This window comes from Andrographis paniculata, unplaced genomic scaffold (assembly GCF_009805555.1).
Source record: "Andrographis paniculata isolate CXL003 unplaced genomic scaffold, ASM980555v1 Contig5END, whole genome shotgun sequence".
NCBI classification, from domain to species: Eukaryota; Viridiplantae; Streptophyta; class Magnoliopsida; order Lamiales; family Acanthaceae; genus Andrographis; species Andrographis paniculata.
The window spans coordinates 4,402,455-4,415,167 of record NW_026137595.1 but is presented as its reverse complement, the minus strand read 5'-3'; the positions used below and the strand labels follow the sequence as shown (position 1 = coordinate 4,415,167).

The following is a 12,713-nucleotide window of genomic DNA, read 5'->3' as shown; positions in this document are numbered from 1 at the left end:
TCATGTGGGCGTGCAACTCTGGCTTGACCCATTGTGGCATCTTTAATTTCTTTCGGACATCCCTCAAAGCCCGCGATAAAATTTGAGACCCTTTTCTCTTGAACAAGGTCTGAATGTTCCCCTCATCCGTAGCATCCCAGCGATATAAATTCTAGATGCCATATCGGAAGAGAGTAGATGTTATTGCATTTATTTAAGACATCCATCTTATATGATGATAGTTGAAAATCGCATGCGTTTTATATTCATATTATATGCGATATTTGAGTGATTTTGATTGGATTCTACCTAATTTATATGCAAATTGTTTATTTGCTGTGTGCAGAGGGCAAATATCAAATTTGGCATAATTGGCAGAAAAATGGAAGAAAAATTCAGATTTGCACAACCTAGTTAGTCATGACCCATGACTAACTACACCCTCTTGATATGAGAAATTAATTAAAGGCCCAAAAGCCCATCTACAAAATAATTAGGGCAAAAATTAAATAAAATGGGAGAGAACGGCTAGGGCAGAAATGCACAGGAGCAGGAGACTGACAGATTCATAGATCGCGTAGGAGCAAATCGACAGAGAAGATTCCCTCTCCCACTATGACTTCATCTTTCTCTTTTATTCTTTGTTATTTGATTATGGAGTAGATACTTTTCTGGTTTGAGGGGTGATAATGTTTTGGTTCTTTTGTTTTGAAGATTCTTGATTTTCTTTATAAAAGTTCTTTTTGATTATCAATATTTGTCTAATTCTGAGAATAGCATTTGTGATTGTTAGATTGATTGAATATTTTGGTACCGATATTTAAATTAGTCTGATAATCTAAAGTCAATTCAGGTAGGATATCCGTAATTGTATTCGCTCACAAACAGGTACTATTGCTTTTGAACTGAAATCGGGCTCAATCCATTTACTGCCTTCTTTTCATGGACTTACAGGTGAAGAACCTCACAAACACTTGCAAGAGTTCGACGTGGTGTGCTCCAGCATGAAACGACCAGGTGTTACTGACGAACAGATCAAACTCAGAGCCTTCCCATTCTCACTCAAAGATGCTGCAAAGGATTGGCTCTACTATCTCCCACCCGGAAGCATCGACACGTGGAACGACATGAAAAAGAAATTTTTGAAGAAGTACTTTCCAGCTTCCAGAGCTGCGATCCTGAGGAAGAAGATATGTGGCATCAAGCAACAATCAGGTGAAACGCTCCATGAATATTGGGAGCGATTCAATAAGCTTATCATTAAATGTCCACAACATCAAATTCTCCATCAATTATTGATTCAATACTTTTATGATGGTTTTTCGTTGATGGACAGAAACATTATCGATGCTGCAAGTGGTGGAGCTTTAGTAAATAAGACGCCGGCACAAGCTTGGGATCTTATTGCGAGGATGGCTGAAAACACGCAACAATTTGGTTCAAGAGATGTTGGACATATGAGCAGAAACAGCAACGACCATGCCATCCAATCGATGCAGCAACAACTTTCTGAGTTGACGAGCTTCGTTCGCAAGATGGTCGTGGAAAAATCCAACCCGAGTGTTCAGGTCAAGGCGTGCGGAATATGCACGAGTACAGGATTGACACGGCCCGGCCGCGTATAATTATAACCAATATAATTTTCTTACCCACAAAGTTCAATAGAACAAATGGATTAAGAATATGTATAAAAGAAAAGAGAAGGAAGAAGAAAGATAGTGCAGAGAATGTGAATTAGTATGGATGATAACCAACCACGAGAATAAGTCTCGGACCTGAAATCAATCCACAGGTAAAACACAAACAATAGGCTAAATCCCACTGCAAAGGATTGGAAGCCACGAACCGATGAAATCACTTCAAAGACCCGATTTGAGATTCTAAATGCGAGGAAATCACTCTCTAACACTAGAAAATATAAAAGTGAAATTCAATTCAAGATGTAAAAAAGGTTCGTATTACAATGATAGGCAAGGACCTTATATAGAGGTCATTGAGGAAAATAAAAGGCAACAAATAATAAAGGAAACAACCAAAAGGTAAGTCTAACTATAAAGAAATAAATAATTACGGAAGTTTTAGATATGGAATTATACTATATGGAAACTTATAATAAAAGGAAATAAGTGATGATTCCCTTGATATACTTCCATGATTAGTGATTCTCTCCATAAGTGATGATTCCCTTGATATACTTCAATGATTAGTGATTCTCTCCATAAGTGAGGATTCCCTTGATATACTTCCATGATTAGTGATTCTCTCCATAACTGATGATTCCCTTGATAACCTTCCATGATTAGCAATTCTCTTGATCTTTCAATTGAGATTCTTGCGGGTCCCATTGAAGGAGCATCAGGTGAGGGCTAAGTGGTCTCCAAGCATCATCTTTAAATTGATTCTTCATGAAAAATCGTCTGATCAATGCAGTGACGGATTTTTGAAATTGACGAGCTCGGCTTCGAGTAATGGGTCCCACGGGCATTTGAATGCTTGAAGATTGGACGTCTTCGTCAAGGACACTTTACAGATGCATGTCCGACCCTCCAAGAAGAATGTGCAGTGGATGTGAACACTACAAACTACGGTATGAATAGACCTCCAGCATACAATCCATACTCCAACACTTACAATCCAGGCTGAAGAGATCATCCGAACCTGCGTTATGGAAACGCACAACAGGGTAATGCTCATCAACCATTCAGAGCTATGCAACAGATGCAACAACCTCGTTTCTATGAGAAACAACCGCCCCAAGCACCCACAAGCAACTCCAGTCCATCTTTGGAAGACTTGGTGAAGTCTATGGTTACTAGTACCCTGCAATTCCAGCAAGAGATGAAGTCAACTGTCGAAAAATTACAAGGTCAGATCAATCAAGTGTCGGAGGAGGTGAGACAACTACGTGAAAGAGGAAAGTGGCTTGCTCAGCCTGAGCCAAATCCAGCAAATGTCAGCGCCATCACTATCTGCAGTGATACGAAGATTGAATGTTCTTCCCGGCCTAATCCAAAGAATACGAGTGCTATAACTCTTCGTAGCGGAAATGAATTGGAAGATCCACCTCATATCTCAAAGGAACAAAATGAGGATCAGATTAAGATGAAGATTGAAAAAAAAACGGAACTTCACGAAAAGCTACTTCCTGACTCTGTTCCTCCTACTGAAACTAAATCAGCTCCTTTTCCTGACAGGTTGAAGAAACCACAAATGGCAAACAAACGAAAAGAGATGATGGAAATATTCAAGAAGGTGGAACTTAATATCCCGCTCCTGGAAGCTATAAACCAAATCCCCAAGTACGCGAAGTTTTTGAAAGAACTGTGCACCAACAAAAGAAAATTGCGAGGGGACGAGCATATTATAGCGGGTGAGAACGTTTCTGCTGTTATAAAAAGAAAGGTACCACCTAAAACAGGTGATCCAGGTATGTTTTCTATCCCTTGTAAGATTAGAAAAACTGAGATAACTAAGGCTATGCTAGATCTAGGAGCTGCTATTAATGTCATGCCTCAATCAATATACGACTCTTTAAATCTAGGGCCTCTAAAAGAAACAGGAATTATTATTCAACTTGCTGATCGAACCCATGCTTATCCCGATGGTATGATAGAAGATGTATTAGTTCAAGTGAATGAATTAATTTTTCCTGTTGATTTTTATATTCTTGATATGCACGATGCAGATTGTTTTAATCCACTGCCTCTTTTGTTAGGAAGACCTTTTATGTGCACTGCAGGAACAAAGATAGATGTTAAAAAGGGCACACTCAGCTTGGAGTTTGATGGAGAAGAATTTTATTTCAATATTTTTAATCCCGTCAAATGTCCTGTTGAATCTGAATCGTTATATGCAATTAATGTTATTAATTCTGTGTTGCAGGAAACTTGTGAAGTTGGTAATGAGAATAAACGAAGAACTGTGTTGACAAAACAGTTAGAAAAAAGACCAACTGGAGAGAGTAAGAAAATAAAAAATATTGTCGAAAAGTGGAGATGGATTCCCAAGGGATCACCATTGCTGGTAGCGAAAAAATGTCATAAGGAGAATCAAAATTTTAAGCCGAAGAAAAAGTGTGTGGCCAATAGACATCGCTTTAAATTATACCACAAGGGACCCTCACTTGATCCTATAAAGTCGGCACCCGTTGCCGTTTTCGATGTTCAGAACTGAGACGCGACGAAGTCTAGCTCAAAGACTATAAAGAAAAGCGCTTTGTGGGAGACAACCCAAAATCATTTAATTGTTTTCTTTAATTTTGTTTATTTTTATTGTTTAATTGCTAATAACACTTTTGATAGTTTTGTTTGGTTTAGTCGCCGCCTCCAACCTCCGGCGCCGTCGACTTCTTCCTCCCCTGCTCAATCATCGCCGATCACCACATCCGCTCCTCTTAAATGGCTTGCGTTGGTTAGTTGTTTTCGCAGGACTCAAGAGAACTTCAAGCCTCCCTAAAAATCACGATCAAATGAAGAGGTGTTAACAAAGCTCCCATCTACTATACCCCCTATGGACTCCAGGGAAGTTCATCTCTTCTTTTATTGCTTTCTTTACATTGAGGACAATACATACTTTAGGTGTGGGGAGAGTTATGCAAATTTTTGGGCAAAATTTTCATTTTCGTGCTACCTTTTATGCCTGATTTGCTGTCATTTTGCATGTTTTTTAGATTTGTCTGAAGTGAGTCAAAGGTGATTTGTGTGATAGGTTAGTTTGGCATGACTAATGACATTTGATTGGTGATATGTTGAGTCAAGTCGACGTTTGAACCATGTGAGAGTTTGAGCCTATGTTCCAAAAGTCACATTAGAAAATAAATTGCATATATTCAAGCTTTTGGAAATTTCTTTCATGTGTGATATGTAGTGCTCAATTAGATGACCTAGAACTTGAGTGATTATGCATGTTGACCTTGCAACTATCGAGTCTTGCGTTTTGAAAATGATAAGGGCATTAGGTAACCCATTAAGCTTTTCTTTATTACCCAGCACAATATATTCCCCTATTTAGCCAATTTGAGCCTTCTTAGCCTATTTTTCTTTTATAATAACCTGTCTTTTAGCCTCATACCCTTCTTTTGATTAAGCCTTCTCTGATTTGAACCCTATGTTAGAATGAATTACTTTAAGTCCATGTTGTGATGCACTTCATTTCTTCGGCACTAGTTAGAAACGAACTTTGGATACGAATAAGTCATAGTATGAAGAAATAACTGTGGGTAGTGTAGGTATATATATATATATACATATATAAAGGCAAAAGCCAAAAAAAAAAAAAAAAAAACAATAAATAAAAAAATATATATATAAAAAAAAAGAAAAAAAAAAGAGAGAAAGAAAAAAATAATACAAAAATAAATAAATAAATAATTATCTTAATAAAGTATTTTCATTTAATTTCATTATTAAAGTTTGGGTAGTGAATAGAGTAAGGATTTCATTGTTTATGCCGATTTGTTTTTCATATGCTAGCATCGTGTTCTTATTGTATTCTTTTCTGACATATTTTAGCCCTTGTATATCCTTTTTCCTACCCTGACCATAAGCCCCGTTACAACCCTTGTTGAAGGTTCCCTTGATTCTTTATGCTGGATTTGAATATTTTAAGCAAGGGGGATTTGATTTTTTACTCAAGCCTGTAGAATAATCTTTTGTTGCACTACCTAAGTGTTGAGCAAATTATACACTTAATTTCTTCAGAGAGCATGTGCGAATACACTTTGTCTTGTGAGGTTGACTTGGCTTGATGTGTTAAAATTCGGATTGAATTGGTTGTGTTGGATCCTCTTGTCATATCGAGTTGCCTGCGATTTCTTTGGCTTATTTTGAATTTATGCTTGAGGGCAAGCATGATCTAGGTGTGGGGAGAATTGATAGTTAGAAATCGCATGCGTTTTATATTCATATCATATGTGATATTTGAGTGATTTTGATTGGACTATACCTAATTTATATACAAATTGTTTATTTGCTGTGTGCAGAGGGCAAATATCAAATTTGGCATAATTGGCAGAGAAATGGAAGAAAAATTTAGATTTGCACAACCTAGTTAGTCATGACCATGACTAACTACACCCTCTTGATATGAGAAATTAATTAAAGGTCCAAAAGCCCATCTACAAAATAATTAGGGCAAAAATTAAATAAAATGGGAGAGAACGGCTAGGGCAGAAACGCACAGGAGCAGGAGACTGACAGATTCATAGATCGCGCAGGAGCAAATCGACAGAGAAGATTCCCCCTCCCACTATAACTTCATCTTTCTCTTTTATTCTTTGTTATTTAATTATGGAGTAGATACTTTTCTGGTTTGAGGGGTGATAATGTTTTGGTTCTTTTGTTTTGAAGATTCTTGATTTTCTTTATAAAAGTTCTTTTTGATTATCAATATTTGTCTAATTCTGAGAATAGCGTTTGTGATTGTTAGATTGATTGAATATTTTGGTACCGATATTTAAATTAGTCTGATAATCTAAAGTCAATTCAGGTAGGATATCCGTAATTGTATTCGCACTTGAATAGGTGATAACTGGGTTGAATAGTTCCTTCCCGGGGGTTAGACAATCAAATCTAATTGCTCATCGTAGGTAGTAATTGTTTTGAATTGGGTTTTTCTAGATTACGATGCGGTTAGGCAATATTCTTATGGGCGCACCTAGGTTTATTTGCTTAATTAGGGGTAGTTAACAGTCGTACCTTAATTACCTACACTGTAAGGAAAAATTGGTTGTCAGAGCTTGCTGATAACTATAACCAATTTATTGATACTTTAATAAGAATAAAATTTATTGAATTAATGATAAAACACAAGTGCCATAACTGCATCATCCCTTGAGCCAGACATCCCCTTGTTAGTCAGTTCCCCCTTTATTTAATTGCTTTGTTATTTTATTTTCATTAGATAATAAAAGAAATTTTCCCCTTTGTTTACTGCATTAGAACACGAAAGAGTGAATCACACAATCCCAGTGGAGACGATCCCTTCCCCTATATTACATTAAATTGTGATCACGGAGTAGGTGAAATATTTGATTGACCGCGCGAAATGACATATGACACTAGATAAACTCAATATACGCTTGGTTATACATTCAACACACCAAATAAATGAATATAAACTACTTGAAGAATAGATAAAATCCAGTTCAATATTAAAGAAATATGTAAATGCATTATGAAAGTTAGGTCATAAAAATATTACAACTAACCATGAACACTTGAAACCATCGATCCCGTGTATCACTTGGAACTTCAGACCATGTTATACACCCGTGTGTAAAATTTGAGGTGACGATATTTCTAATTTGTTTAGTGAGACCAGCGGTGGCACTTCACAACAAAACACAACACGGAAATCAGTGAGCTTTACCTCGTGATTTCCTACCTAGGTAAACACAAAATATGCGTACGAACTATAAAATTTTTACTGAAAAGTCCATGACGAAATAGTCTGTCGATTATCTGGCAACGGTGGTTGCTGGTCACAGTCTTCACGCCTGGCTGCGTTCTGACTTGCCTCGTCGAACATGTCCTCGTCGTGCGGGTAAAGTGGCAGTTGATTTTCCATCACTGTCAAGAGGGTGATATAGAAAACGGTTCATAAAAACCGCATATATTATAATAAATATATGTACGCATACATATAATAAAAGGCTGTATAACTATGCAGGAGAAATAAAGAAACAAATTATCTAAGTTTGTGTTCTTTAAATTTATTTTATTATGATGTTGCTCTATATTATTCAATCCTTTCCAGAAAAAGAGAGGTCTATCAAATAAAAGGATAAATACTTCTGCCGACACTAATTGTGATATTATCTATTAAACATAACCAAATTTCCACCCCAAAATCAAGGTTCGCAACGAAGTGAGCTAACAAGTGTTTGTCTACTCACTTTTTTTAGTACAACATATAAATATATACATAATGTACAAACATAACTTAGTGCTCCCCAATGACAACATTGAACAAGATGTTTGGATCAAGGCATCCTTTTACGAAACTGAAAAAAAAAAAAAACGGGGCATTATATTACACCTTTTGTCCTGTAGAAAAAGAACCCAAACGAGGTTGAAAAGTAAAAGCTCACACTCAATAAACGACAAACCATGAATAATACAATCAAACTAGGAATTTAGGACACACTCACATTTTGTTACACAAGCGCACTCACCTCGATTTGCCAACTATTCACATTCAGGAAATGTAGAAGATTCAACAATCCGTGAACAATTTCATTCCAAAAGTTCGATATAAGTAAAATCTATCGATAGGAATCAACAAGTTTTGTATTTACTGAAATTTCGGGAGAGAGTAAACATAGGGAAGATACTATCGGAAGCCAGGGTGTCGCACCGGTCGTGGGAGGAGGGGGTGAGCGGCGGGTCGCAGGCCAGCGGCTCGAGGCTGGTGGGTGAACGACGGGTTGCAGGCCGTCGGTTCGTGGCTGATGGGTGAACGGCGGGTCGCAGGCCGGCGGTTCCACAGCCGATAGTTTACTTTATATTTCATTATAATCACAATTAAGTCATGTAGTATTCAAATGTAATTATCATATTATTTTTTATATAATTTTTCTTTTCACATTTGTTTTATTTCATTATTTTAGAGAAAAATTTAATTGATATTACAATTGATTGATTCCACATATGGGTATTTTATTAATTTATTTGTATATAAATTAGTTAAATAATATAATTATATTCTCTATTTTAGCAACATTTGAAATATCTAAACAATCATTTATATTATAGTCATTCATAAAACTCTAATTATTATATCTAGTCTCATGGACAGAGGTTCAAGCTCTCTTTAGCCAATGCATATTCCTGAAAAGTAAACTTCTGTTGCACTTATTCATTATAACTAGTGAAAGATCCTGTTAGAGATAATTCCGTGCTAGGTCCATGGTCGCTTGTGCAATTTTCACCGTCCCTATCGTGTGCATAACTCGTAGAGGGCATATCTACATCCTCCGCGAATAGGGGACCTCCTCCTGTTACATCCGCAAGCATGTGGGATTGATTTCCATCAACTGGTGCTGGTTGTGCTCGTATACGATCGGCTTAGTAGGTAGAATCGTCCCATGTCATTTCAACAACTTTGCGCGGTCTTGTCCTAATCATCGATGTCCAGTTTGTTGTGGCCGCATTGCTGTTAGGATAAGTTGTGTAGAATACTTGTTTCGCCTGTTGGGCCAATATGTATGGTTCCTTTGTATGCATTGTGTAACGGAAATTCACGTCAACAATGTCGTACAGATTATGTGACCTCACACCTCGATTTGGATCAGCCCACCTACATTGGAACAAAACTACCTTTATGGAAAAATTCAGATCATAGGAAAACTGAAGTGAATCCTCAATAATGCCAAAGTACTCGGTACTTGCACCGTCACTGCTGCTGCTGACCACCGACACGCCATATCTCTGAGATTCTTTATCTTGGCAAAAATCATATGTGCTAAAGTTGTAACCGTTAATAATGTACTCTTTAAAACATTGAATTCGGTTGCTCACACCTACAGCCAATGCTTGTAACATCCGAGAGCATCTACCGTGACTTCGGTTCAATATAGATTGCTTAAACCATGATAAGTATCCGTCATACACCATCCGGTCCACCATTCTTTGGTTTCTATTACACTTGGAGACTGCCCACCCATGATAAAATCTTCAACCAAAGGTGAATTGCAAAACTATAAAATGGGTAGAAATAGTTTAATTTCACCAAATAAGTAGGATGTACTCACTGGAAATATGTTTCTACCTGAGGTGTGTTTAGAAGAATAAATGTGCCTGCACAATGACATTCTACCTCAGATATATATTGCATGGTTGATGCCCCCCTTGAGGTTCATGGAAAATTAAACACTGAGAATGGCTCTGGGCCAGAAGTCGGTTGCAAGTCAATTGTGTTTGCTGATGCTTGTTCCTGAAAGTACAAAGTTGAAAGAGCAGCAAGCTCCTCCACAACATACATTGAATTAATAGACGCTTCAACGTGGGCCTTATTTTTCACCTTCTTCTTCAAGTGATGAAGAAAATTGCAATATTAAATATATACTATATCTAGGACAATGATCATTGCCTTGCCCATAAAAATATCAGAGTGATCAATTATGATGTATGCTCAGAAAATTTACCGTTCAAATGGGTACATCCACCTATATTGCACTGGACCGGCAAGTAAAGCTTCCTCTGGGAGATAGACAATTAGGTGTTCCATTGTATCAAAAAAACTGGGTGGGAATATCTTCTCCAACTTACATAGCACAAGAGGTGTAGACTGTGTAAGTTCATGCAGTTGTTGTTGGTACAAAGTACTACTACATAGTACCTGGAACAATATGTTGACCTCAGTCAATGCTTCCCAACAGTATTTAGGTAACATAAAACGAGTTGTAACAGGAATAAGTCGTTGCATGAATACATTTGCATCATGGCTTTTCATTTTTGAAAGTCCCATCCCCGATGCATCGATGCACCGCTTTAGATTCGAAACTTAATCATCTGGAAATTTAATGGAGCTCACCCACTGACATAACAAACGCGATTGTGCACGAGTGAACGCATAAGTAGCCTTTCTCTTAGGACCATCCCCATCGGGTATAATTGAAAGCTCAGGCCGATAACAAAGAGTGTACATGTCCTTCCTTGCATTGATATTGTCCTTCGTCTTTCTTGGTGTGTCCATAATTGTATGTATAATATTATCGAACACATTTTTCTCGATGTGCATGATGTCTAAATTGTGTCGTATGAGTAAGTCTTTCTAGTACGGAAGATCCCAAAAAATACTCCGTTTTGTCCATTTGTGTACCTAGCCATATCCGTGTGTTGGTTCTCCAAGTGGACAACTCGTGGTATAATGTGAAGCCATTCCCATACCACCTCCCCAGACAAACGACCTCGTGCGATATCAATCTCCACCTTTCCTCGTATAAATCCTCTACCATCATTTCTAAACGGATGATCTGATGGAAGATATCGCCGATGGCAGTCAAAGTAGCAAACTTTTTTTCCCCATTGTAGTCTATACGTTGGATTATCATCCATACATACAGGACATCCTAACATCCCAACCGTGCTCCATCCAGACACCATACCATACGAAGGAAAATCACCAATAGTCCACAGTAGAGCAGCACGTACCCGAAAATTGTGCGCTGTGTATGCATCATATATTATGTACCCTTCTTCCCATAGATCGACCAACTCTTCGACTAGAGGTTGAAGATAAACATCGAGGAGCTTCTTGGGGTTCTTTGGTCCAGGAATGAGCACCGATAGAAACATATATTTTTTCTGCATACAAGTACCTGGTGGCAAATTGTACGGAGTTAGAATAATGGGCCAACACGAGTATTCCCACCGTAAGTACCAAACGGTGCAAAACCATCAGTACATAGTCCAAAAAGCACATTCCTAGGATCCCGACTAAACTCCGGATGAGTACGATCAAAATGTTTCCATGCTTCACCGTGGCAAGGGTGGCTCATTTGCCCGTCTTCGTTAGAGTGGGTGGCATGCCACCACATCTCATGCGCAGTTTCTTTGAACTCGTACAATTGTTTGAGTCGTGGCTTTAATGGGAGGTAGATCATCTGTAACATTGGGACTTTCTTACGCCAAAATCCTTTTCTCCACCTAGATACGCCACAATAGTTGCACATGTCTAACTGCTCTTTGTCCTTCCAAAACAGCATGCAACCATCCACGCAACAGTCAATCTTCAGGGTCGGCAACCCCATATCTGAAGTCAATTTTCGTGTGTTGTAATAGTCTTTTGGCATATTATTACCAAAAGGCAGTGCTCGCCCAAACATTTTACACAGGTCGTCGTATGCAACATCTGATATGTTGTTTTGTGCCTTAATGCGCAACATCTCAATCACAATCGAAAGTTGTGTTTCACCAACACAACCTTCGTACATGGGTTTATCGGCCATCCGTAGTGCGTCACTCATCTGGAAAATGTCACTTCCTGATCTAAATGTTCTGAAAACGGAAAATCTGCAACTCCTTCGAATCCACCAGGATCGATCTCTTCATCACTGTTATCCGCAGTAACCGGCGTGACTGTAGATGCCACCTCGGTTTGCCTTTCATTTTGATTATAGCTGCATTCGACTCCCACCTCATAGCTACTCGGAAATGTCAACACCTCACCATGAAATAACCATGTATGATAATTTGCAATGAAGCCCCTTATGAGTAGGTGTACCGTGACTTCCTCGGGGCTTCTATATTTATTATTTTTGCACTTCAAACATGGACATAAAATTTCTCCTCCGACGACCCAGCCGTGTTGTGCTTGTGCCCATGCTACAAATTCTGCCACACTTGCTTCAAATTGTGGAGACAATCTGTTTTGGCCCTCAACTTTCCTGGAATACATCCATGCTCTTCGAGAGTTGGGGTTTATTTCTACTGTGAACATTAATAATAAAAAAATGAATTCGCTTAAGGTAATGCTATTAAGAAAAAATATTTGATTATCAAATAAATTAAAATTCAAACGCGATAGTTATTATTAGAACAAATTTGTATTGAAAAAAAAAAGAAAGAAACACAATCAATCAACTTGATTACATCAATTATATATATTGAGTTGCTCATTGTTATGATATTTAATTTTTAAACAATCCCTGCAACTAGGAGAATAAGTAGAAAATGGTTGCATTCTAATACATTATGTAAATGTCTAAAGTTAAATCCTCTAAATAAAAAATA

The 12,713-nt window shown here is 37.8% G+C and overlaps 1 protein-coding gene and 1 non-coding gene across 2 annotated transcripts; one reads left to right on the top strand and one right to left on the bottom strand.

The window, feature by feature from the left end:
• Positions 1-1,154: 1,154 nt before the first annotated feature.
• Positions 1,155-1,261, bottom strand: LOC127259210 (small nucleolar RNA R71). Its single transcript, XR_007840455.1, has one exon. It is a non-coding gene; the product is annotated as a small nucleolar RNA R71 (small nucleolar RNA).
• A 1,427-nt stretch (positions 1,262-2,688) lies between these two features.
• LOC127258787 (uncharacterized) lies at positions 2,689-4,376 on the top strand. Its single transcript, XM_051285780.1, has 5 exons — positions 2,689-3,406; positions 3,521-3,583; positions 3,665-3,758; positions 3,862-3,877; positions 4,296-4,376. Exons 1-5 carry the CDS (start codon positions 2,689-2,691, stop codon positions 4,374-4,376), a joined length of 972 nt encoding a protein of 323 aa, XP_051141737.1.
• The last annotated feature ends 8,337 nt before the right edge of the window (positions 4,377-12,713 follow it).

Coding starts and splice junctions, on each gene's coding strand:
- LOC127258787 (XM_051285780.1), top strand. CDS start 2,689: ATGCAACAGATGCAACAACCTCGTTTCTATGAGAAACAACCGCCCCAA. Junction 3,407..3,520: donor ACCTAAAACAGGTGATCCAG/GTATGTTTTCTA, acceptor CTTTAAATCTAG/GGCCTCTAAAAGAAACAGGA. Junction 3,584..3,664: donor AACCCATGCTTATCCCGATG/GTATGATAGAAG, acceptor TGCACGATGCAG/ATTGTTTTAATCCACTGCCT.